This window comes from Glycine max, chromosome 8, assembly GCF_000004515.6.
Source record: "Glycine max cultivar Williams 82 chromosome 8, Glycine_max_v4.0, whole genome shotgun sequence".
NCBI lineage: Eukaryota > Viridiplantae > Streptophyta > Magnoliopsida > Fabales > Fabaceae > Glycine > Glycine max.
The window spans coordinates 38,801,996-38,828,325 of NC_038244.2; the positions used below are offsets into that span (position 1 = coordinate 38,801,996).

Below are 26,330 nucleotides of genomic sequence, written 5' to 3' on the forward strand. Positions count from 1 at the left end.
AATATACTGAGTAAACAACCAATTCCTTCTTTACATGAGAAGTTCAAATTGATTGTTTAATTTTTAATCATTCCATTTTTTAATTTTTAATTTTAACTTCATAGCAAAGTTTAAGAGTGTCATTATCTATGTAATCTTTAAAATTTTACGGCTTTTCTTTTCATTTTTTTCTCATGTAATATGTTGACAGTAGAGTTTAAGAGTGTAATTTGAAACTTTTGAGATTTTTTTTTTCATTTTACTTTCCTCATCCTTTTATTGTATCTGTAACTTTTAATTTAGTTTGTATTTTAACATTATTTTATATTATTTGCCATTTCAATTATTAAGGTGAATTAAAGACTTGAAAAAAAGAGAAGGAAATGGTGGTGCACTATTCTCTTGAGATACAATGTTTTGATGAGTTTGTCTCAGCCTCCCAAGTGCGCGCAACATGCGTTGATGATACTTTAGAACATTTCTAGAAAAAACCAACTTAGACATAGGAAAAACACCGTGTAACATTATCTCCTTAAATCATCTACAGATTTGGCAACAAAATCATACAATTCCTTTCAACCCAGCCACATAATTTAATTCAACCTGGCCTGCATGGATGCGAAGTACAAAAATAGACCTGAGTAGCAATGGAATCAAGCTCATCAAAGAAGAGGACACGTGGAGCTGATTGTTTGGCCTTGTCAAAAATTTCTCGAACATTGGCTTCACTTTCACCAAACCACATAGTGAGCAATTCTGGGCCCCTTACACTGATGAAGTTAGCTTGACATTCATTAGCAATTGCTTTGGCCAACAAAGTTTTTCCACATCCTGGAGGACCATAGAAGAGAACCCCTTTTAATGGTGACATACCAAACTTCTCAAATTTTTCTAGGTGCTCCACAGGATATTGAACAGTCTACATACAGAAATGCAAAATCCTTTCAGATTAAATTGATATAAAACTAAGTAAAAACGTTTAACCAATAATAGCAGACCTCTTGCAGCTCACGCTTGACATTCTCAAGGCCTCCAATATCCTCCCAGCTGACATTAGGCACCTCAACAACCTGTCAACAAAGATTGCTAATTAGGGGAAAGAACAACAAAGACAGAAAGCCTCACCAGCTAAATAATAATTTAAATTTAAAAGAATTAAAAAGAATAAAAAAAAACTACTAACAATTTCTCGTAAAGCAGATGGATTGCTTGTTCCCAGAGCAGTATGGAAATGCTCATTTGAAACTGCCATAGAATTCAGTACTTCAGCATCAATACTCTCATCTTCCAAATCAATGACATCCATCTTCTCCCTGATGCATTGAAGAGTAGCTTCAGTGCAAAGGGCAGCAAGGTCAGCACCAACATATCCATAGTAAGTTAGACATACCAAAAAATGATAAAGAAAAAATCACAAAAATTCACCAACAGAAATGGAAGTTAAGCATGCTGAATTTACAGCATCTGAAAGCTTCATGTTTTTGGTATGTACGCGAAGGACTTCAAGTCTTCCAACTTCATCAGGAACACCAATATCAATTTCACTATCAAATCTACCAGACCTTTTCAATGCAGGGTCAATGCTATTTGGTCGATTTGTAGGCAGTGGCAATGAAATTAACCTCAACTATATACCAAAGGATATCCACCTCATATGCCGCTTGGGGCTATAATCGACACATAAAGGCACAACTAAAAATCTATCGAGGACCACGTAGAGAAACTAAAGCCACCAATAAGTGTAAAATGCTCAGATCAAAGATAGCCCACCAATAAAAATGAGATTTTTATTATATATGTATGCAAAATTATGAAAGGAAAGGTATATTTGTTTGATAATCCTAGCTGTCAAGGAATTACTTTTTATAACCATTAGATTAAAAAAATAAGAGGTGATATAAGGAGCAACAAATTTGTCTAGATATAAAAATATAAAATCAGTGAAATAAAGAGTAACAAATTTGTTTAGATGCCTGCAAGAATATTAATAAATTTATAGATTCCTGTAATATAAATATGTCTAGATATAAAAATATAAAATCAGTGAAATATTATTAAACTATATACTGATCTGGGAGAATAAGTTTTCCTGCATTTCCTCTTAGCCCTCCAAGCTATTCCCTCATAGGACTGAAGCAAAATACATAGGGACAAATAATTAAAGAAACATGCAATGAAAGTGTTAATGTTACTACAAAAGAATGCACGGGAAAAGTTGGGAATGAAGTGTCAAATTTTTTTAAAAATGAAATGGGAACCATTCTTCAAAACTTTCAGTCTGAAACTCAAAATATGTTCCCAACGGGGGCTTAAGATCTTCCTTTTCAAGCATTTTGAAGCAACATGTGCAATGAAAGTGAGCCAAAAGTTTACAACTACCAAACCAAAGTCAAAACAGAATCATCTGAACATGATTGAATGAAGGTAGTAGTTGAACAAAGGTCATATTGTTTTTTTTCCAAATGATCAAATCCAACAAATCCAGTATATAAGTTGCATCTGAAGTATTGAAGTAGATGATGCGAGACTCTACAACATAATAAAAAATTTCAGTTGTGGAAGATATTTTAGAAAAATAGAAACAGATATACTATGTTCCCTTAACAAAAATTTCAATGTAATGATATCATTTCACCACAAATTAGATACTGTCCCAAGAAATTAGTTATCCACCATTATTAAGTCCTAACATGTGCAAGTGCTGACAATAATAAAAGTAGTATTACTATTATCACAAACCTATAAACTGCAGGAAATTCTTCAGCTTCGGGTGGATGAGGTGCCAAGGAAAATGCAAGTGTATCCCTCCAATCAGCAGAAGGGTCTTCAAAAAGAGTATAATTGGAAAGATAAGCAACTTTTTGGCTTACTTTGTGAGTGTAGTACTCTTTCCTCACCTTTGCATCTTGTTGGTGAAACCTGCAAGTTCCTTTGATCATCTCATCCAAAACCTGAGTTGGAATTCCATGATTTATAACCTGAAAGAAGCCCCACTTCTCACATGCATATCTAACTTTTCCCACAACATGATCTCTCAAAATAGGATCATCATGGATGCCTGTGAGGTCAATTATGGGGATGCTGATCTTTGAATTTGATGCATTGGTTACACCATCATTGAGATTAGAGTTTTCACAATAGAACATAAGTGGAACTTTTGTTACACCATTTTCTACCAGTCCTTGGACACCAGTCTTTGAATCATCAAATGCCTTGATTTCACTTTTCCTGCCTCCAACTTATCTGTGCTTGTGGCTGCCATATTTAGAGGCTTTCTATGCACCAAATCATAGTAATGGAAGTAAGTATGAAGTGTTCAAAACACAAGGATTGAAGAGTGAGTATATCGAACAGAGAATGAAGAATTTTTTCATTGGAGTTTTCCTAGACAGTGAATAGATTGGAGGCATGCTTGTTTGTTTCTCAGGATGCCCTACGTATAATTATAGGGAAACTAAATCATTGAAACTACTATTCAATAAAGTGACTTGATAAGGATCATTTTTTGTTTTTATTTAGTTGAAGCATATCTCACTTTTTCCTAAAAAGAAAAATTCTATAGCTCACACATAAAGCTAAAACATGGTTCCTTACCTGTCACTGGTGTATTTTAAAAACTGAGGAACATAGAACTACAAATAACTACATGATGTGTCTGCAAACCTGAAAGGGGTTGAAACAATCGAATCCAAATGTGACAATTGAATCCAGCACAGCAGGGGCGAAAGCACAAACCTGAAACAATTGAATCCAGCGCAGCAGCAACAATAACACGAAGAGAAAATGAAGAGAAAAAATAAATTTGAGTGAGTTGCATGAAGAGAAAAAAACCATCACTTTTTTTGACTGGTGTCTCTTCAAAAAGGAATAGAGAACAATAAATCGCTTGGCACAGGGAACCACAAGATAACCCAGAAGCAATCAATCATTTGTGACCTGCATTCATGAAGGGGTAATGATAACGATAACTATGACGGAAAAAATGCAGATATTATGATAAAGTGGGGAGACATCACCTTGGTTCTCCCATCATCTACATCAATATAGATAGGAGTTTTCTGAAATTGCAAACGGGCAAGATCCTCAACCTGTATCTTAAGAGAGAAATATTATTTGGAACCAAAAACAATAAGCAAGTGATACACTTACATTTCCTTATTCTTACTTTCAAGCATGGGGAAGGTGACCTTGAGTTCTTGAAATACAATCACGACCAGATAAAATAGCTTCACAGCAAGGACAATAGCATCTAAAACTCAGAGTGACCACTTTCCAGCAAACAACAACACAATTGATTCACGACTACACATTCCTTCAAATGATCACAGGAAACCAATATATGTCATTTTTCTCATTGTCATTCACTCCACCACCCTTCTTCCCAGCCTCCATTCTCGACAACATCATCTTTTATCCAAAAAAATAAAATTAAAAAAAAGTGAACTCAAATGAAACAGAACACTACCAAGAATTTTTTATTGAAAAAAAAATCAAACACATAAAATTAATAAACTATATAGCAAAATTTCATAATTAAAAATAAAAGGATTGATAAGTACCTCAATAATGACCACACTATTTCCTCTAATTACCTGCAATCTGCAATAAGAGGGAAAAATTATTAATTTAAAATTCATGTTCATGCTCTATTAACTGCAATATCTTACTGGGTCTTTTTTTTTTAAATGTCAAAAGGCAGCCAAAACAGATCTAACATACAGGAAAAAAACATAAAACAAACACATAAACCACAGAAGATGCTTCTAACTTGTAGTTTTATAAGAGAAGAAGAATAAATTATCACCTTAAGGGCGAGCAGAAGCAGAAACGTTTCAACCGAGTAAAACCCTCTATCAACAAAAATAAAACTTTTTGTTCCCCCATGACACTCTGAACACAGAACAAAGCACAAAACAACGAATTTTGTAAATAGGTACAAAACAGAATCAGAAACAAATATAGAACAAACCAATACTAACACCACCTCCCTCCTAAACACAAAGTGAAATCCAATCACAAGAACACAGTGAATACCATAGAGAAAGAAAAACAAAATCACAAAACTGTAGCAGGACCAAAAAAAAACCCTTGAGTTGGAGTAACTCGTGTGAGCAAAAAATCAGCAACGTGTGTCAAAACAAAAGTGAAAAAAAAAATCAAATTCACTTTTAGAATGAGAACCCAACTCACGAAAAATGAGAACACACCCCACCAAGCGAAGTGCTTCAAAGTCAAAGCAAAACACTTTTAGATGCCCAAATGGGAAAAAAATTATTAATTTAAAATTTTAAAAAAAAAACACCAGATCCAAGCTCAGCAAGATCAAATTTACAAAAAATCACCTAATAGTCCCAGTTGCACTAAAACCCACCATGAACATAACGGCCCCAGTTGCACTAAAACCCACCATGAACATAACGGCCTTTACTCATGCAACATGAAACTATAGTAAAAGATGAAGCAAACCCACCTTGGAATTCTGATGATGATGCGCTATGATGGTGGTATTGTCCAACTTTCCGGGCGAAGAGAGAGAAAGAGAGATGAGAGAGATAGGGACGCGGATGATGCTATAAAACATGACATAGATGATGCTATAAAACATGACAGATTTTTTTTATAAAAAAAACACATCCTTAAGAAGGGAATTGCCAATTGATTTGTGGATAAGCCCATTACTGTTTAGACTAAATATACCTGTAAAGCATCCCACCCGCGGAGCTCACCAAAGTCGTCGCCATGATTTCGCGAAGAGGAGTGGAATTCGAATAGCTAAGGTTAGGGTTAGGATATTAATAAGAAGAAGAAGAAGAAGAAAGGGAAAATCTAATTTGAACAATACGGGAAGCTATGACGCAATCACGTAGTTGAGGGATGACTTTTTGCTTGCTCCGGCACCAACTGTTTTAGTGCTTTAAGAGAAAGAAGACACATACAGTACTACGTGGAGCAACCAAAAGAGATGAGAGTGTGACAGGAAAATATCTAAAAAACCAATAAATTAGATACAATAGCCTTTTCCATACACATCTCATCTATAAGACTTAGTATAGAAGATAGATTAAAAAAATACTAATTAATGTATGTTTGGATGAAGTTAAAAATATGGCCTGTTTCAATGTAAATCTAATCAATAAAAACAAAAGCAAGAATTTATGATTCATTTTTGACAAAATTAGTTTTATTTCTAAAAAATAATTTTTGACATGAAATTCAAACATGTCCTTAGTAGGTACTGTTTAAGAAAGAAAGGATTCGATATCCTTTTGTGTCGTTTTCTAGCGTATAATTTGAAATTCAAACGGCAACCGCGTAGACAGGGGACAAGGCAGATCTATAGACTATAGTAGTAGACCAGAAGGAAAGGGAAGGTTTCCTGCGCTGCGTGTGTTCCCTTCCCTAAGCACACCACATGGAACATTTGGAGCAATGGAAACAACAATTTCTCCGGTGGTGGCGCGTCGCAGTCCACACCGTCCCCCCAATTCAGCTCTACGCCGTCGCCGCCGTCCTTATCCTCACCACCGTTCTCCTTCTCTCAAGTTAGTCATCGCTTCCCTTTTCTTTTCAACATTTATTTATTCGTATAATCACATTTCGGTCGCTCTCTCTCTCTCCTCTTTTTGCTCCCATCACAGTTCGCTTCTTGAAGCGCGCAAAGTCCAACACCATTGTTCTCACTGGCCTCTCCGGCGCCGGCAAAACTGTCCTCTTCTACCAAGTAAGCTTATCAATTCCTTCCATTCTCATTTTCCACTTCTCTCACTCTCACCATCAACAAGTCGTTGCTCCCAGTGAAACTAGACTCGATTTCTTTAAAGCAAGGTCTCTAAAAAAACGTAAAGGTGAACAGTTAGTAAAGATTAGTTATCGGTAAAACTGGTGGATACTCCGTACGAATGTGATGATGATAAAAAAATTTTGCAGTTAACTTTAAATTTAAATTCATACTTTACTTTTTTTTGTAGCTTAGGGATGGTTCTATCCACGAGGGTACCGTTACGTCCATGGAACCTAACGAGGACACTTTCCTTCTTCATTCTGAAACAGTCCCGGTAACGTTTATGCTTCTTCTTACTTACCTGAGTTGCCTCTTAGTAGAGTGTGAAATTCGTTGGAATTGGCTGGGTGGTTGTTTTTCTTGTTATTGTTTGTTGAACTGGAAATGATACTAATGTCTGGTGTTTGCTTTGGCAGAAGCGCAAGGTGAAACCTGTTTGTGTTGTTGATGTTCCGGGACATTCGCGGCTTCGGCCCAAGCTGGATGAGTACTTGCCCAAGGCTGCTGCCATTGTGTTTGTTGTTGATGCTGTGGACTTCTTACCGAATTGTCGTGCTGCTTCAGAGTAATTCCTTCTGTGCTTCAAGTGTTTTGTTGAATTGTGTGTGTAAATGTGTGTGAGCATTGAGTAACTAACCATTTCCTGTGTTGCTGAGGAAGAAGAGGTACTGAATTCTTGCATATCTCGGTTTAATTTTGTTATCAGGTATCTGTATGATATATTGACCAAGGGAAGTGTCGTGAGGAAGAAGATTCCGTTACTTATTCTCTGCAACAAAACGGACAAAGTCACTGCTCATTCCAAGGAGTTCATCGGCAAACAGATGGGGAAGGAAATGTATTGCTTTGAGACTCAATCTTTTATCTCTGCTTGTTTGATTGTTCATTGATTTCTTTGTTGTTGCATAGTATTGTTGGGTGTTGTTGGATTATCTGAGGGTGAGCCTAGGTGTTATGGTAAGGTTGTTTGCTTTGTAAAGTGTACATCTGATTCGCCATACTCCCTAGACCTCACAGTAGTGTGAATACTTAATTTATGATCGTAAAGTGCCTATCGTTTCTACTAACAGCTATTAGACTATTAATGGTTGTTTAGGAGTCAATGTTTGCCAATTGCCACTAATGACCCAATGAGACCAAAAAGAGCATAGCTGAGATGAGAATGTTAAAGTAAATGAGTGAACATATTAAAGGTTCAATTAGGGTATTAATGAGAAAGTTGGAGTAGTGCCTATTTAGGAGAGAAGATGATAGAAACTCGTTTTTAGGTGCTGACTTGAGATTCTACTGTACTTGCCAACTCACTTTTAAAGTATCATTTCCAAACACAAATCAATTTTTTCAACCGTAGTTCTTTCAACATCAATTATTTTAAAATCAATTTTACTAAACTTTGAAACAAATGGACCCTAAATGGATTGGCAATTTGGTTTCTAATAGCCCTACAGCAAAGTTTAACAAATGTAACTAGTCTCACCTAGGTGGATAAGGTTTGGTTATTGTTGTTCTTTGTGTGTTTAATACCTATATATACTATTATACATTCGTATGTTCATGTTATTATTGTTGCTCGGGTCATGTATAAGAAGTACTTTCTAGTTTCTATTATTAACACTAGTCCTTGTAGCATCTTCCTCACTGAACTTGACTCTTATTATCCTTACACCTGATCGGTTGTTAATATCTTAAAACTGTATGTATTGTTCAATCTGACTGTTTATTCTTTTTATCTTGCAACAATGTTCTGACTTTTATTATCCTTTTACAGTGACAAATTACGGGAATCAAGAAGTGCAATATCACCAGCTGACATTGCAAATGAGTTCAACCTTGGGGTACCTGGAGAACCATTTTCTTTCACCCAGTGCCCTAACAAAGTTAGACTTCAAGATGCTTCTGGTCTTACAGGGGAGATCTCTCAGTTAGAACAGTTTATCAGAGAATATGTGAAGCCTTAGCTAGATATTCTGTAAGGAAAATAAAGTTCTTTTAGATGATTGAACACTGGATTATATTGATTCAACTAAATTGCATAGGTACTTGCATTTACTTGATTGGTTCTCAAACTTCCCCAGGAGCTCATTTACCCCCCTAAGTTGTTATTCACTTTGCTTTCTGATCTTTTTGGCTAACTGTTTCCTTTTTACCCGCCTTCATTTTTCGATTGGTTATTTTTGAGTCTCCATGAACATAATTTATGAAAATCACAAGGTAACTAGCAAGATGTGGAAAAGCATCCGTTGCCCTGTGATGCAAGCAAGCATCTAGCTGCTGCTCATCCTTTTTACAGTGATATTTACAGATTGGTGTGATTCTAAAGCCTCACGGATAATACCAGCTTGCTTGCTGTATGCCTAAGCTAGTATAGTAATTAATACGTGTTTGAATCGCGTAAAAGATGTGTGTATGATCATGTTTTTGCATCAATTCAAATAAAGACGAAAGGCTTGTTTGGTTTGGCATTAGTTTATAAAATTCATGTCAATCTTGAAGCAACGAATAGTAGTAGCTTTTACATAAAATTCCAATTTGACATGAAAAAAAAAAACTGAGACAAGAGAAGCTATATAAAGCTGCTTCTAATTTGACATGGTACAGAATTCAAATCAAACATGCACATAATATGTTTTAAGTGGGGAAGGGATGAATTTACATAACAACTGGAGTTATCTAATTCTGATCTTCAAAATCACTTTATGCTAAGTTAAGTAAAAGGTGAATTTCGTGGAAAGTGTTGTCACCGTACAAAACGGGAAGAACCAGGAAACGATTTTGATAACCACAAGTGTTTCATCCTTACTATTAAAGCAAAGACGCCGTAGCATGGAAAGTGCATCAAAGCCACAGCCAAGTACCTGAAAGTCCAATAGGGAAAATTATACGTATAATAATTATTTGAAAGTAGACCTTGTGCAATAAATTAGTTTCATATCCAGTTGCTGCATTTGTATCCAGTAACACATTAAATAAAACATGAAATGTTACACCGTAATGATTTCTTGTTCCAAAGTTTATTTTAAAATTGTCATATTTGAAAACCTTGACCAAAATTTCATAAAAAAATTCTCATTTTGCCTTATTATACTTGAACCAACTACTTTTGTAAATGTAATGTGTTTAGATTGATTTATTTGAACTAAAATAATTTTTAATAACTTTTAAAAAAAAATATAAAACAAGATCATAGTCTTATAAATTCTTTTGAAATATAAAATCAATCTGTCAGTGTCTTGAATATATAATATAATATGCTGACTTCCAAAAGGATATGCACGTGCCAATCATTGATAAAGTTGATTTTTAGTTTAGATGGGTCTATATATCAAGGAAAAATATTAAATATGTTCAACTTTATGAAGCAATGAGAATACAATCATTTCAGCAATCGTGACAATGTGACATATAGGGTTTAAGAACATACCATAAGGGTGCATACGAGGATGATAAATCAAGGAAAGGATAAGGCCACCTGTAACAAAGGTTATCAAATTATAAAAGGCACCACTCTGTTGTATAAAAAAATTATAAAACAAGGGATACACAGTTTTACCAAAGTGAAACACAAACATGGATGATCCACTGAAAAATGACAAAAGTAGACGTCCACAAGACAAAATATGCAAATCGAAACATTGGAAATCTCTGCACGTGTTAAGAATAAAAAAATGTCAATTTGAATTTTTGAACTTATTGCAAGGTCAAAAGATTAAAAAAAAAGAACTTAATGATATAATACAAATTAAAACCATATATACAAACCATAAACTGCTAAAACCCAAACTCACCATGCAATTCAATGATGTGTCACCGAGGAGGAAAAGAGCATTAATTGAGTGCATACAAAAAATCAACTGCGAAATGAAAAAAAAAAGCAAATATTTTCAGGTGAAAGAAGAACATCTTATGGATTGCAAAAGAACCAACCTACTACTTAAGAGCAGCGTTTTAAATTTGCAGTCATCTTAGAAATTTTGTGGCGATTTTGATATTGTAGAAAATTAATTGTGAAACATATAATAACTGAAAGCAAATTTTTAATAAAAGACATAATTTTGAGAACTTTTTTTTCCTCAAATTTATGGGAAAATGATACAGTTGGTTTCAAGGATATGAGTTGCATGCAACATGAAACACTGAATCTGTTGGTAACAATGGTATTCAATACAAATCTCAAATTATTTTATTTTTTTTCTACAAATATGAAACTAGGTGGAAAGGTCAAATACTCTGCAACATTTTTATGATATTTTATATGCTGAGTATAATTTCCTAGTCAAAAGGATAAATGTTGATGATACTTACAAAATCGACACTGTAATCTTTGGACATCAGAAATGGATAAAGGATGAACCAGAACACAGAGTCAGTTAGCACTACAGCACCTGCACAAGTCTATATATTTAAAAGAAAATAAAAAAATAAATTATATTGATAGATTACCTCGTGAGATTGATAGAAAACACCCTACACTTGTTAAAACAAGTTAATCACACAATGAAACCCAAAATATAAATTAATTACAGCATTTCATTAATATTAAGAAAAAGAGCAAGATGCATATTATTACACAAGCAGACATCTTAAAGTCGAGGAATTCTTATGTAGAGTTCGTCTATATAAGTTGTGTAAACTTTGCTAACTTGACCCAAAGATTTATATAATTATATTTTTTTGATATAAAGTAATAACGAACTTCTTGTTAGTGTAATTATTTAATCACAGCATTTTACAAACTACCAATGGCTGTGGATACATTCATCAGACAATTAATTTTTTTTTATAAAATTTAATATCATTAATGCTAAATTCTCTTATAATATATTTTTACCATTCGTCATCAAGTTTAAAATATCCATGAAAAAAAAAGAAAAATCTACAGCGATGAAATAACAAAAAGAATTCCAGTAAAAAAAAAATAACAACAAGAATTACCTGAAAAATTATTTGAAAAATGTAACCCCATAAACCAGCTGTTTTCCGAGCATCAACTATATAAGTGCCTAGTTCTGGATCTAAAGAAGTGCCATTGACCGTGCTGCTCCCATATTTATTTTGTTTTAGGGAACATCCATATAAAGAGAAATATGATCCAAACTGAAAGTGAAATCGAGATTAAAAAAAACAAGACAATCACATAAGATATTATAAAAAAAAGAAAAAATGATATAGTGCATTTTCATATTTTCATACTAATTTTTTTACTACAATGTATAAGAGTTGGAAATGTAAAGCCTTACCCCAAAGTAAATAGTGACCAATGTAAAGGTCCATCTGTTAAGCACAATAAAAAAAGAAACAATATTACGATTAGAATTTTTACAAAGACAATGGTTTATTGAAACAATCAATCATTTCCTTAAAAAAGCAATAATTTGACCCTTTTCTGCCTTATTCATCTTTTATGCCACGAGTATTAAAAAATAATACCCCAATAAATGCAAGATATCATGAAACTGTTCTTTAAAAATCCTAAAACTATATCTAAAAATAATATTAAAAAAATTATACAAAGTCTTTAGCTTAAGAATTGAGGTGGCAATGAAACACCTAACAAAGAAATTAATACAATTTTTCTAATCCATTTTTTCAAAAAGGATGACAGTTATTGTTATTTTCAACAATATATATATATATATTCTTAATGCATTTTATCATTGAACATGCAAAGAATAATAGAGCATTCATATACGCTTTATTAATGTATAGCTTACTGAGTATAGAAGTAAAATATGCCTGCTCCATCTGCAGCCACACTTGCAATGATCAAAGCCAAAAGCACAACAAAACAAATTATTCTATAAATAAGGAGCCATGAAGGATCAATTCCTTTAAGACAGGTGTTCCATGCTTCATCCTCATATAGCAATCCAGCTTCTTCCTCCCCCTGATTTTCTCCACTATTCGATCTTGATTTGTTGAATCCTTCATATTTGAATATTAAAAAAGATGCTAGAGCCATGGAGGCTAAAATCCATAGTGCACAGAAGAAGAACCTCCAATTCAACCAATAACTTAGGGTAGTAGAGTCTGAAGTTATGGTTGGTTGCCATGTATGGCTAGAGGACTCTGTGAAGAAACTCATGAGTTATGTGTGCTAGCTTTAGAATTTTATGTTTCTTCTTGATGTGTTTCTTGAAACACTATGCACAATGGTGGGAGAATCATGCATTGGACTACCCTTTTCAATGATAGCCCTCAGTTCCAATAACAATACTACAACAAAAGGATAAAATGGATAGAAACTTGAAAAAATTCTATAAACACATCACAAAGATCAGCAAAAATTGCAAATGTATCAATGAAGATACAAGATATGCATCCAGAAAATTGGAACTAAGAAGCCAGGATTGTAAAAAGGAAATTAGTCACCACTAGCACATGCTTGAAAAAGAATGTACTATTAGCTACATCACAAATTAATGCAATTATAACCGAAGTAGAATTTTGATATGATTGTTGAGAAATTTGAAACTCAAGTGGGAGGAGAGAATGAGCATACACCAAGTTCGGATACATAACAACAAGCTTGCAGATCAATTTTTTGAAGCCAGTGAAATCTAGATTCCTTACTTGAGATTGCTTCACCCCAAAGTCCAAAAAGTTCATTGCTTCATCCAAATGAAGAAAGAAAAAAATAAAATAAAATAGGGGTGATTCCGGATGGGAAGAAAGAAAGGTGTAGCACTCACTATTGACAAGTAAAATTTAGAGGGCAGAAGATGCTTTGCTTTATGCTTTTATGTGAGTGAAAGAGAGAGAAAGAAGAATCAAGTTGTGTGAACAATATAACCCCAGGCACAAGGAATTTGATAATAATATTAAAAAGAGCATATGTTTTTTTGGGTTTGTTGGCTGATCAGGGTTACTTAACAGAGGAAGAGAAATAGACAAGACAAAAACAATATACGCTTTTGTTTTCAATATTCACATAACTATTATTTCCTACTTCTTTTTAAAACCAAATTCAGTTTCACGCTTCAGCTTTGTATTGTATCTTTTTTTGCCATTGCGTGTTAGTTGTTATGTGTCAAATTCTTGTTTTCTATTTTTCTATTCATTTATTTGAGTTTTGTTAGCCTTTCACTCGGGGGTCTGTAAACGTGCAAGTCCTAGTGAAAAGAATAAAGTGCTTAGATGAAATTAAAGTTGAGTTTGGTTCCTTCAGAACATCAATTTTGAATTAAGTTTGTTTATCGCGTGCATAGTTTTTATTTACTTTTATTAACTTTGTTTGGAAACACAAGTTTTTTATAAAATAGAATTATAATGTATTAAGTAATAGTATATATTAGTAAATAAGTTTTTATTATCCATACAATATCTTATCTAAATTTTTATTTTTTACGATTGGATTCTTATACACACATACATGGTCAAATCACTAATGTATTAAATCTAAATTCAAATTTGAACATATTTCTTTAGTTAAGAATTCAATCAACTATTTAACAAATAAAATTTAAATAATTCACAATATGCTAATTCATTTACATTTGTATTTTCACATTTAAATCAACATGTGTGCTAAAAATTATAATTAAAACATTTTTCGTTTGAGTTTAGCTTAGTTTTTTGCAAATAAGATTAAACAAACAAAAATATTAAAAATAAATAAATAAGCCGAAACAGACAATGTCATTGGTGAGGGATGGACTTAAGAGTGGGAAAACTAGAGAAGCAGTTAATCACTGGATACTCCGTGATGTGAATATATTATTTGAAGGAGTGCAGCATCAGGTAACAAAGTTGGCTTGGCTCTAATTCACCATTTTCAGAAACCATGATTCTCTTTCAGCACGACTGGGCCACCACATGTTGTAAACGTAGTCGTTGTCGCACAAATACGTGTCATTCATGAAACCAAGGCATATAGTGCATGAGAAAATGTCCAATTCGTAATTTACAGATAACTAATTTATTTCTTTTATTGGTAATTTTACATTTCATGCCTGCTATTTTGGTCAATACAAAAGCTCTTCAAGTTGTCATTTTTATTTTTAAATAGTTTTTACTCCAATGGTCTTTGTTTTAGCTTTTTGACAATCATATCAACAGGTAATGATCCGGGTTGAGCCGATGTGTCCACCGCATACAAGTCATCGTCTTCATCATCATAGTAGTCCTCATCCTCATCCTCATCCTCATCCTCTTCCTCTTCCTCTTCCTCTTCAGTTTGTAAGGCATCACTAGAATAACTATCTTCGAACTTTGCATAATCCTCTTCAGTATGTAAGCCATCACTAGAATAACTATTTTCAAAGTTTGCAGATGAACCTTCAGCATCATTTTCTTTACTTGACAAACTAAATGCTGGATGGGAGTGCTCCAAGGCCTGTGAAACAGTGTCAAATTCCTCTACCTTCTCCAAGAGAGCATCAGGACCGAGATTAAACTCATCCAGCAACAAAGCTTTGCTTGACTGGATTGCACGCTTCCACAGAGACAACATTTTTGGGCTCGTGTTCACCATGTTGCCATCATGCTTGTATTGATTGTCGTCAGTCTCACCTGATTGACATTGTGAAAACATTACATTACAATGTTGCATGGCCAATGTTATCAACTGATATTTTACCATATGACCTGGTCATGATATCGAACAAACACAAAAATATCATATATAATTCATCTATGGCACAGGAAAGACAATGCCTAATTCTTGGAGGCTGATATTTTAAATATATATATATATATAAAAAGTTAAAGGAATATGCACATTAGAAAACTGTGAAGTAGTATAACAGACAGCAGTTGAATAATCAATGAGTGGTAAGGAAAAGACCACAAAAATAGTATGTTTGTTGTTTATCATCAAAGCTTCCCTAGGAAAATATTTTTTGCAGTCATCATATTTATAACTTAGCAGATAAAGAGAAAGAAAACTCAATCTCAATGCAATGAAAATCATCCGGGTAAAATGAGTCACCTCATATAAAAGAACATAATTAAGTTATTATAGAAGAAAATTCAATGAAACTTCATTAGCTGCATCTCCCCATGTGGAACTGAACTTGTCTTCATTTTACAAACAAAAAGTAACTGTAAGACTTTCCATTTTTTTTCTGGATCGGCAGTAAAACTTCTTTCCTTAATTTCTCCCCAATATCACTATACAAAGGTGTCCAAACAATTGTACAAGCTTCCCCAAAACATCAAATTTACTGAACACGAAGCTAATTCAACTATTCCTCAAACATCCAATTAGCTCGAGAAAATTCATGAAACCACGATGAAATGCCTTTCTAAAATGTGTCTTTCAGTCCATGGCCATTCCTTAAAATTTGTATAATAAACTCCAACATTGAAATCCATAGAGAGAAATTTGAGCACTTATCATAGTATTATCAGCTGGGGAATTGCATCAAACATGTCCTAAACTCCAAACCTGTTTTAAGAAAAAACCATTTCTTTTCTAGAGCCATGATTGCTTACTATCACCTTACTTTGAACATAAAATACTCATTGATTGTGTATCTAAATTTTAATTTTTTAGTTTTAAACTTTTGTTTTCCATTTTAGGATATATATTGGGAACCCTCATTCTTGAATGTTCCTTCCTCTTCACTAAGAATATTTCATAATTTATATACACACACGTATATGTATGCACACTGTACACGAATTCAATTGGGACAGGATATTAAAAAAAAATGGTTCGACCGAATTTATTTTCTCAAACACATACCTGAATTTTCCAAATTCCCAACAATGTTAGCTTTTGAAGGCGTAAAAACTGGCAGAGGTTGTGGGTACCTTGATTTCCAGTCTTTGCCCCTCCACATCAATATCTGTTCATCATCAAAAGACAACAGCACACAAGGAACCAAATCCTGCCAAAACAAGACTATCAAAATGGATGCAGCACAATATTCCTATTTCAATTGATTGAGGCTAAACTTAAACTGAACATGATCTTGTATTATCATGAACAAATATATATTAAAGACTATAAACAAATTCCAATGCATATTATGTTGCAGTGATCAATTGTAACAAGTCCCTCATTTTCCCCAGAGCCGACACATAATGAAGTTCGATAACAAAAGCATTGAGCTTTGTCACAAGTATAGAAGATGAACTATTTTTATTTTGGTAGTTGAGTGCAGAAAATTCTATTTTGAAATAATAATTCCCTGGTTAACTACCATAAGGGTGCCTTCAAATTCAATGATAGACCAGTCCTGAAGCTCACTTTTAGCATATAGCCTGAGACAGATAATAATACGAAAAATCAAATTGATGAATACTCAATCACGCACTTCATGTGAATTTGGCACTTACCAACTGAGAAGTTATAATCATTAATTAATTCACCTGTATTATTTAAGGATTTGCTTTCCTAGTCGAACCATGTTCTTGCTTTCTTTCCTAAATCTTTCTTGGAAGAATAAAAGGGGAGTCAAGGTACTTAGGAACAGGTTAGATAAACAGAAGAATTTCAGGAAATTGTAATTTGTGAGAACTAAGCAAGTGTTCAGTTATAAGGGAAACCCTTTGAAGGGTAATTTCTCTCCTTATTCTATTCAATTATCCTTAGTTATTAGAATCTTACGATTAACAATTCAAACCCCATTATTTGATAGATATGGCTACGTATCACTTAGTTCATATCATAAGATGAATCATATATAACTTTGTATCTTATGGTACATAAATGAATTAGTGCAATTAATACCTAGAACAGATATCAAAATTGTTTGTTTCAGGCATAACTAATAAGGTGCAAAAAGAATGACGCGAGGCGTAACTAACAAGGTGCAAAAGGAATAAATCGATATACAAAGCCTGTTATGTAGATACCTTAAGCTTGGCACCTATTTTCTTGTAATCACTAGGATCCAATCCCTTGCAGTTAATTTTCACCAAAATACTTCCTTCAAAAGCATCTCTGACATCCTTTACAAGGGATGTATATACTCCATTTTTGGCTGCAACAGGAAAGAAGTAAATTAGAGGTAGAAATTTAGAAATAAGAACCTTAATTCATGTCTCAAATGAATGTTAATCATCTAAAAAGAAGAATGTAATATCAATAATAATTTATACTATGGGTTCTATTTGAATTATCTATATTCTTACTCTACTAACCAGGAACAAGTATTTTATTTGGACAGAGTGATAACCCATGAAAGAAAAAAGAGAACTTGATAGAAACAAAGGAAACAAACAATTTTATTGATAGAGAACTTGATAGAATTCACCTGTAAAGATTTCCCCTTCACAAAGAGTTGTCCTTTTCATACAAACTTTTAAATTTTCTGAATAAATCCCTTCCATCCTTAATCTAACCCCTCTGATTTATCTAACTGATTCCCGCTAACTACTCTAACTATCTCTATCTACTTTTTCTTCCCTTCTTTCCTAACAATACCACCTCCCCTGAAATTCAACATTGTACCCCCAAGGTTGAAATCCTGAAAGCTGGAAATGAATAATAAAAATTTCATGGTAAGGAGATGGTGCCTCAGTCTAAGCCAGAGGAAGTTCTTAGGCTCTGAGCACTTTAGAGAACTCACATTTACCTCACTCCAAGAAGACGGATGAGGGCTCAAACCTGCAACTAGTCAGATGTTCTATTTTCAAATGGCAACTTCTTTGCCCAAAGACTTGGGATTGGCCCATTAGTTCAAAATATGGCCTCAGTGGACAGATTTCCAATGCCCATAGCCTTTTTCATGAACCTAAATAATGCCAAGACAAGGTTGGGCTTGGCCAATTAAGCAGAAAAAAAACCCTCCATAATCGTCATGATCAGTGCCACTATCCCGGTCCATGTTTTGTTCCAAAGCACATGTGGGTGAGTAAACCACACCACCAAAAATTCACCCAACACAACATCCCCATTGTCTTGAATAAGCTTTGGAAGAAATCATTATACTTGCTTAAGAACAAAAATTTTATCAATATTTTTTGCCTTAACGAAATACTGGAATTGGAGGAGGGAATAAGAATCTAAACAAAACTCTGTCTACATTCTGGCAATGATTCCCATCAGATTTATAGAACTCTGACAACATATTTCTTAATCCTGACAGCTTTTCCTTGTCTGAAGCATTTCTGGATTTCTGATGCAGCCTGAGTTCTGAAGCACAATCATATGTCCCACTTGCATTCTACTTAAGTCTGCTCCAGAAGATTCTTCCTGTCACTTTTCTTTGAGATGCCACCACCCAAATCAACATGCATCCAAAGGAAGGATTTCCTCAGAAGAACATTTTTTGTTTGTTTATTCAAAATGGGTTGGTCAGTCCATGCCCTAGTTTCTACTAGAACAAAATTGCAGCATGCAAGGCATGGTTTTGTTCCCTCAGCTACCATACAAATCCCAATGTGGTGGTTCCGACAGCAGCAATAGGCTGACTGGACTGCTCAAAACCCAAAATTTTCTAGCCATAATAAGGGGGTGCATCCACTTATGCCCGACCACCGTACACAGATGTTCATCTTTGCCCCTACATTGAGACCAAAACCTAGCCATGACAGCAGTGGTTTCTCCATCTTGACCTGTATGTTAACACCATGACAGTGTCATGATTCCAGTTATTTCCATTTCATTGTAACAAGTTCTTTCTAGAGTTCTTTTATTGTCACCAAATCTGAGATTTGGAAATCGTGATCAATTCTTGTATCTGCATCTTTGACTTCTGCCTCTATCACCTCTGCCACTGGGTCATCCCTGTTACTGTCACTTTATCTGGTTCTGCTTTTGTTTCTTGTTTTTCCAGCACCTTATTGAATGGCCAATCTTGTAATGCATTTGTTTCTTCCTGTTCCAACATCCAACCCAATGCACCACTTCCATTGAAACTACGACTGTCTTGCACCAAGAACAAGATTCATCACTGGCAAACTCTGAACATCCTCCTTCCACATTTTCCTTGTTCTTGCTCAATTGTGATGAAGCAGGTCCTCACCATGTTTGTGCTTTTGCCTTTTCCTCCTCGGGATCAATTCCCTACTTCCTCAGCAACTTATGAAGTATCTACTTAAGCTCTTCAATTCTATGATTCTATCAATACTCTAATCTCAGAAATTCAGGAATCCAATGAGGCTGTAGCCCCTGATCTCTGGTCATTTCTTCAAGAACACCATCAAATTCTCCACTTCTTCCCCAATAAGATCCAGAAGGTTGGACCAATTGTTATGAACCCATGGAAGAAAATTGAATGATAGATAGATAGATACAACAGCAACAACAACAACAACGCCTTATCCCACTAGGTGGGGTCGGCTACATGGATCAACTTCCGCCATAATGTTCTATCAAGTACCATACTTCTATCCAAATCATTAAGTTCGAGATCCTTCTTGATAACCTCTCTTATAGTCTTTTTGGGTCTTCCTCTGCCTCGAATTGTTTGTCTTCTCTCCATCTGGTCTACTCTCCTCACTACAGAGTCTACCGGTCTTCTCTCTACATGCCCAAACCACCTAAGTCTATTTTCCACCATCTTCTCTATAATAGGCGCTACTCAAACCCTCTCTCTAATAGCTCCGTTTCTAATTTTATCCTGTCGAGTCTTACCACACATCCACCGCAACATCCTCATCTCCGCTACACCTACTTTAGTCTCATTTTGGCTCTTGACCGCCCAACATTCTGTTCCGTACAAAATCGCCGGTCTTACCGCAGTCCGATAAAACTTTCCCTTTAGCTTGATCGGTACCTTTGCATCACATAACACCCCCGATGCTTTTCTCCATTTCATCCATCCTGCTTGAATGCGATGATTCACATCCCCTTCAATTTCTTCATCATCCTGTATTACAGACCCAAGATATTTAAACCGTGTGACTTGAGGAATAATATGGTCTCCTATTTTCACCTCTGAGTTAGATACCCTCCTACTTTTGTTGAACTTACATTCCATATACTCTGATTTGCTTCTGCTTAGGCGAAAGCCATGTGTTTCTAGAGCTCGTCTCCAAGTTTCCAACCTCTCATTCAACTCCTCCCTCGACTCTCCAAGGAGGACTATGTCATCTGCAAAAAGCATGCTCTAATTCTCTGAATGAATCTTTTCATCTTTATTCTCCTATATTTGTTTAACTGATTCCCTTAACTTAGTTGCAGTAACTGGCTAACTGCCCCTAACTATGTTTCCTTCTTTTCAGACCCAACAGGCAGTGATACTTCAATATTATTGATAGATACCCATTAGTAGTTAGTTAGGTGCCTGTTAGTGAGGGAGGTAGTTAGTTGGGCAGAAGAAATAAGGCATATTGCCCATAAATAAAGAGGGGAGGTTGATAGAGAAATCATCTTATCATTTGAGAAAGGTAGACTCTTAGAGAGTGAGGAGAATAATATTGAGGGAAATCATTTATTTTGTATCTTCTAACCCTAGCCTAAGGCAGGTACCACATTGGCACAACAATTGAAATTTAGGGTTCAACAATAAGAAATCATTCTTTCCTTTGTATTCTGAACCAATTCTATCGATTATTAATCCTAATGACTTGTTAATAGTGTTATAGAACTCAGATAGCTATTAATGGCACCAAAATGTATTTCAGACAGATTAAAAATATTTAAGCCTAAAGAGTTTGAGTTTAGAAAAAAGTCTTGGCTCAACTTCTGTGACTTCAGTTACTCAAGGCAAGACAAAAAAAAAAAGACAAAGGGTACAATAAATTGTCAAATTTCTTCATGCTACATACGAGTGTGTGCATTAGAAAGACAGATATGAAACCCCAATAGATGGTTACCTAATTTACATATTGGTAACAGGCTTTTCCCCTTCATCCGTAATTCATCAGCTTCATCTTTTGTTAATCCTCCTGGAGCATCCTGTATAAGTTTTGGGTAAACAGGAGCAGCTGGCTTCCAGAGCATCACTGGATACTGTGGACGAGTACTATAGTTGTAATTTCTGCCACGGAAAAGATAAACTACACCACCAACCCGATGAATTATTTTCCCCCCTGTTTTCTCCTGTTATAACATACATAGTTTGACTTCAAAGTAAACAAATAATGTTAAGCAACAACCAACTTTCATGCATGGCTCATAATAATCTATTGCTTTTGTCAACATTGTGTGCTGTAATTGATTAAACGGAAGAGGAACTAAAAAAAAGTAAAAGCATCAACAAAATCTATTCTCAATCTAACTATGAATTAAAGACAGTATTGAAGACAAAAAAAAAATGCCTCAACTAGGAAACAGAACCCGCCAGAACAATTCAACTGAATATTGCCTCAACTAATAATATTGTCCCAAAATCAGCATTCAATGCCTTTTGACCACCCAGCTAGAGCATCACTCATCGTATACATTTTAACAACTCAAATGGGAACTACCAAGAGCTCAAAGTAACTTTTGATCCCTTACTCAGTCAAGTACAGCCAAACCTTATTACGTTCATCACTGCTAAAAAATGTTATATGCTATTGGTGAATTTTAAAACACTAGACTACAACTTTAAAATTTGCTGAAAAACAGTTTCAGCTAAAAGTTCTCTAACTAACATATTTTCATTTCCAGGTCATAATCCATGTTGAGCAATATATGCCCAGGAATGATCTTGTGCAATTGTAGATATAAATATGCTCACAGATTAAATGAAAAGAGATTTTGAGGTAAGAAATATGCAACCGCAAACTACACAAGATTACAAATAAATTTTGAAAAAATGAAAAGGGGTGCCATACCTCAATATGATGGCAAACATTATCCATATCTACAGTTGGAACACCTAAACAACGAATTTTACAGACTCGGCGACGCTTCCAATGTGAATGTATCAACTCCAGCATGTTATGCGTTAATCCATCCCTTCCTAGACCATCAGAACTAAACATCATCAAATCTTAACTCATAATAATAAATTCAGGATTTTAAATTGCAAACTGCATCACATGAAGGCAATGCCAGTATCTAAATTGCATTGGCCACAACAACTGCATCATACCATGATTGTGAACCACTTAAAAACTTGATTTAATTCATTATCATCGTAAAGCCTCGCAAGAAATAAAAAAACACAGTTCAGATAACACTTAACCAATGATCAAAGCCACTCATCATCAGAGACAAGGTTTTAAAATACGATCCACAAATGCAACTTTGGCTGCAAAATCAGGGTCATTATTTTAAAAAACGGTCTCAAACCACAATTGCAGTCCCAATGTCAAGGTTTTTTTTACTCACTGCAACTGCATTGCTATTACAATTGTGGTCACATTTTCCCACTGCAATTTAAAACATTGGTCCAGTTTTTTGGAGTCACTGCAACCCCATCACCATTCACAACCGCAATTGCAGTCTCACCAACCACATTTGTACCCAACATATCGCAATGGAACCACCATTCAAGACCTTGATCATAAACAACAAATAAAGCAAACACACTCAAAGGAGTTGCATGAGTGAGTGGTTACTGGTTCCTACCACTTGGACTCATCCAACAACTAACTAACTACCTACCCACCCTTGAATCATTTCCATACAGTGTGAAAAAACTATAAAGCTTAAATACATTTTTGGTCCCTACAATTTAGCGTTTTTTTTTTTCCTTTTCGTACCTGCAATTTTTTTTTTTCGTTTAGTCCTTCCAAAATTAGATTGTTTTGTTTTTCGTCCTTAAAGTTTTTTGGATAGCGCTTTGACCAGTAAAAAAAAAAAACTTTGAACAGTGGAAAAAAGTGCTATCTAAGGCACTTCAAGGATGAAAAACAAACTCACATTTTGCAAGCACTAAAACGGTTTCTTTTGTTAGGGGCGAAAATGAAAAAAAAAAGTGGCAGGGTAAAGAAAATGTATTTAAGCCTTTGAACTAACCAAGATTAACTACGACTAGGGTTTTCAAAGTACAGGAACTAACACCATTATTGACGGAACCACATTTTGCACAATAAAAGATGATGCGAAAGAACTAACCAAGATTAACCTGGCGATTGTAAGACATCATGGGCTTAACCAGCATATGTATCTCCCACTTCTTCAGAGGCTCTCCGAGAATCTCCTCCCTGCTCTTCCCCTCTAGCGGAAACTGCCCCATGGGAAACGGCCCGGGCATCTCCACGAGCTTCACGCCCTTGGTGCCGGCCGGCGGGGGATTGAACGAGTCGAAGAGCGGAACCTTCTTGCTCTTCTTGCCCTTCAGCGGCGCCTTCCCGGTCCACGGCCGCGGCATCGTGGGAGGGGCGAAGGGAAGGAAAGCCGGCTCGCGGATGGCGATCGGCTTCGCCTTGGGCGTCTCGGAGTAGCTGAACTGGAACTCGAACGGCGCGCCGGGGAGCAGGTACGACACGCCGGACTCCCCGATTACGACGGCGCGGTCCGCGCCGTCGGAGGCGATGATGCCGCCGTCACGGGGAACTGGCCGGTGGTACTTGGAGCGGCGGTGGTGTTTGAGGGCGGGGTTCTGTGGTGGGGGTGGTTGGGGTTTTTTGCGGGGAGGGGGGTATTTGGGGATTGGGATTGGTGGTTGTGGGGTGGCGGAGACGGTGGTGGGGGGTGGCGGCGTTGGTGGAATGGAGGAGAAGAGGTTTCTTCCGGCGGGAAGGGAGGAGGATAATGCTACTATTACCATTTGGAAACTGTTTTGCTGGTGGGGATTAAAGAGTGAAAGGGAGGGAACTCATAACGTCTCTCGTTTCAGCTGCACTGATATTTTTCTGTCGTCGACGCATAGTGTAATACATGTCACATGTGCAACGTTATGGGCTTGGTTTTAACAGCAATGGACCATGCTTCAAGGCCCGTGATTTTTTTGGGGCATAAAATAAAACTTCTTCTAGTCAATATAATTTCTTTTTTATCGGTAGAAAACAAAAATATATATCAAAATTTATAATATCTTATATATCTTATTTAACTACAGTTTTAAATTTATGCTAATCAATCTAATTTTTCTACTTTTTATATTAGAATTATTTAGGCTAGCACAATTACTCAATAACCCTTTTATTTAAATTGAATGATAAATTTGTATAAATACTTATTACTTAATAATTTCTATAATTCGCCTAAGAAAATAATTTCTATAATTTAATTTTATTGTTGTAGAATTTATCTTTCTCACTTTCTTTTTTTGTTTATCTAATGTATACATTTTACTTCTTACATGAAAATTTAATGTTGTTTAATATTTATATGATAGTGTAATTTTTCTTACATGAATATATAATAAATATTTTTTTATGGGCGACAACTTTTTCTCTCTAAAGTATGTAACATATTTGCATACTTAAACTCAATAATATTTATTTTTACTCTGAAATCCTATAAATCATATAAAATAAATGTAAATAAGTTCATATATGAATATTTTGTTGAATAATATTTATATTTGGTGTTGAAATTTTTATATTAAATATTATTTTTAATTTAATTAGTTAATATATTTATTACATAATATTATTTTGACACTATGTTTAATAACTTAATAGATAGAAACTTTATAGATTAATATCTATATATTAATTTTATTTTTTTATAGAAATATATCACAACCTCAAATTATTTTATCAATAATAATATAAATTAAATATTTTTAAATTTTTTATGATAGATGCCACATGTATGTTCCAAAATATTTTTCCCAAAAAAAAAAGTGTAATAACATCAATTAGTTTTTTTAATAAGGACTTCACTAAGAAGTCTTTTTATGTTTATGTTAATTACTATAATTGTCAATCAAATCTCAATCTAAATAGAAATGTATAAACACTTTCATTGAGTGGAGGAGTTCTTCAAGGCGACTTTCGTGCGCTTTGATTTCCTCAACTATGGGCAATTCTCTTTTTGCACCAGTAGAGATGAATATGTTTGTCAGCACGAAATGTTTTATATTTAATGATTTTAATTTTTTGTTTATACATATTTAAAAAAAGAGTAAAGTGAAAAATAAAATGAAACGAAAATTTTCTATATATTGAAATTTTCTTAATGAAATGCTAAAATTTTGAAAACAAATACCCACTAAGTATTTTCATAACATGGATCAATTAATGTATTAGTATTTTAAAAATGTACTTGTAAAAGATTTTTTTTTCTTAATCATTCAATTCATTAGAGAAAATGAATCTGACTAATTCAGAATTTGATTAGAAGTAAGTAAAGTTATAAAGTTGATTAAGAAATATACTCGTAAAAGTTTTAACATCTGTTGTTTTCAAATAATACATTTTATTGATGTTATATATCATGCTATATAATTTAAATTAAATATATCATATGGGTATGAGTATAATCTTTGTTTCAATGTATTAATTTTAAAAAAAAATGATAAAAAATATTTATTTTAATTGATATATGTTTAGGATTTTCTTAAAATTTATTTGAATGTTGTCATTGTTGTGACTTCCATGTGGCAAGTGGGAAGTATAATGTAGTAATATCTATCATAGTGGGTAGTACTCACCGTGCTTATCTTTATATAGAGAAGAACAAGATAAATGTAACTATATTTTTCTGTCCACTATATTTTTACAAACCAATTATATCTATTAAGATGATACTGTTTCTATTTTTAAGAAACAAGTTATAATATAAAATGTAATATTGTTTATTTCTTATGAAAATGAACATAGATAGTATTAGTTTAGAGATATTTTACATTTA

The 26,330-nt window shown here is 34.4% G+C and overlaps 4 protein-coding genes across 19 annotated transcripts; 1 reads left to right on the forward strand and 3 right to left on the reverse strand.

The window, feature by feature from the left end:
• Positions 1–482: 482 nt before the first annotated feature.
• Positions 483–5,982, reverse strand: LOC102668613 (cell division control protein 48 homolog E). 16 transcript variants are annotated; one of them, XM_041018490.1, is made up of 11 exons: positions 5,677–5,982; positions 5,450–5,549; positions 4,784–4,869; positions 4,539–4,578; positions 4,145–4,386; positions 3,996–4,067; positions 3,811–3,915; positions 2,719–3,714; positions 1,163–1,292; positions 978–1,049; positions 483–898 (listed from the first exon to the last, which is right to left on the reverse strand). In XM_041018490.1, the coding sequence occupies exons 8-11, from the start codon at positions 3,123–3,125 to the stop codon at positions 578–580; spliced, it is 930 nt and encodes a 309-aa protein (XP_040874424.1). In that variant the 5' UTR covers positions 3,126–3,714; positions 3,811–3,915; positions 3,996–4,067; positions 4,145–4,386; positions 4,539–4,578; positions 4,784–4,869; positions 5,450–5,549; positions 5,677–5,982; the 3' UTR covers positions 483–577. The 16 variants fall into 16 exon arrangements, with proteins under 16 accessions (XP_040874424.1, XP_040874422.1, XP_040874419.1 ...); XM_041018488.1 differs by having other exon boundaries at positions 3,996–4,037; positions 4,129–4,386; XM_041018485.1 differs by having other exon boundaries at positions 2,719–3,254; positions 3,643–3,714; positions 3,996–4,386.
• A 270-nt stretch (positions 5,983–6,252) lies between these two features.
• LOC100804789 (signal recognition particle receptor subunit beta) lies at positions 6,253–8,855 on the forward strand. Its single transcript, XM_003531949.5, has 6 exons — positions 6,253–6,521; positions 6,618–6,700; positions 6,948–7,034; positions 7,177–7,325; positions 7,467–7,598; positions 8,529–8,855. The coding sequence occupies exons 1-6, from the start codon at positions 6,392–6,394 to the stop codon at positions 8,716–8,718; spliced, it is 771 nt and encodes a 256-aa protein (XP_003531997.1). The 5' UTR covers positions 6,253–6,391; the 3' UTR covers positions 8,719–8,855.
• Positions 8,856–9,453: 598 nt separating this feature from the next.
• LOC100801420 (uncharacterized) lies at positions 9,454–13,471 on the reverse strand. The gene is made up of 9 exons (XM_006585881.4): positions 13,331–13,471; positions 12,472–12,973; positions 11,998–12,031; positions 11,693–11,854; positions 11,063–11,152; positions 10,546–10,611; positions 10,311–10,402; positions 10,182–10,229; positions 9,454–9,615 (listed from the first exon to the last, which is right to left on the reverse strand). Exons 2-9 carry the CDS (start codon positions 12,840–12,842, stop codon positions 9,498–9,500), a joined length of 981 nt encoding a protein of 326 aa, XP_006585944.1. The 5' UTR covers positions 12,843–12,973; positions 13,331–13,471; the 3' UTR covers positions 9,454–9,497.
• Positions 13,472–14,611: 1,140 nt separating this feature from the next.
• LOC100801953 (CRS2-associated factor 2, chloroplastic) lies at positions 14,612–24,407 on the reverse strand. The gene is made up of 6 exons (XM_003530592.5): positions 23,643–24,407; positions 22,415–22,542; positions 21,470–21,695; positions 17,561–17,688; positions 16,446–16,590; positions 14,612–15,268 (listed from the first exon to the last, which is right to left on the reverse strand). Exons 1-6 carry the CDS (start codon positions 24,295–24,297, stop codon positions 14,769–14,771), a joined length of 1,782 nt encoding a protein of 593 aa, XP_003530640.1. The 5' UTR covers positions 24,298–24,407; the 3' UTR covers positions 14,612–14,768.
• Between the last annotated feature and the right edge of the window lie 1,923 nt (positions 24,408–26,330).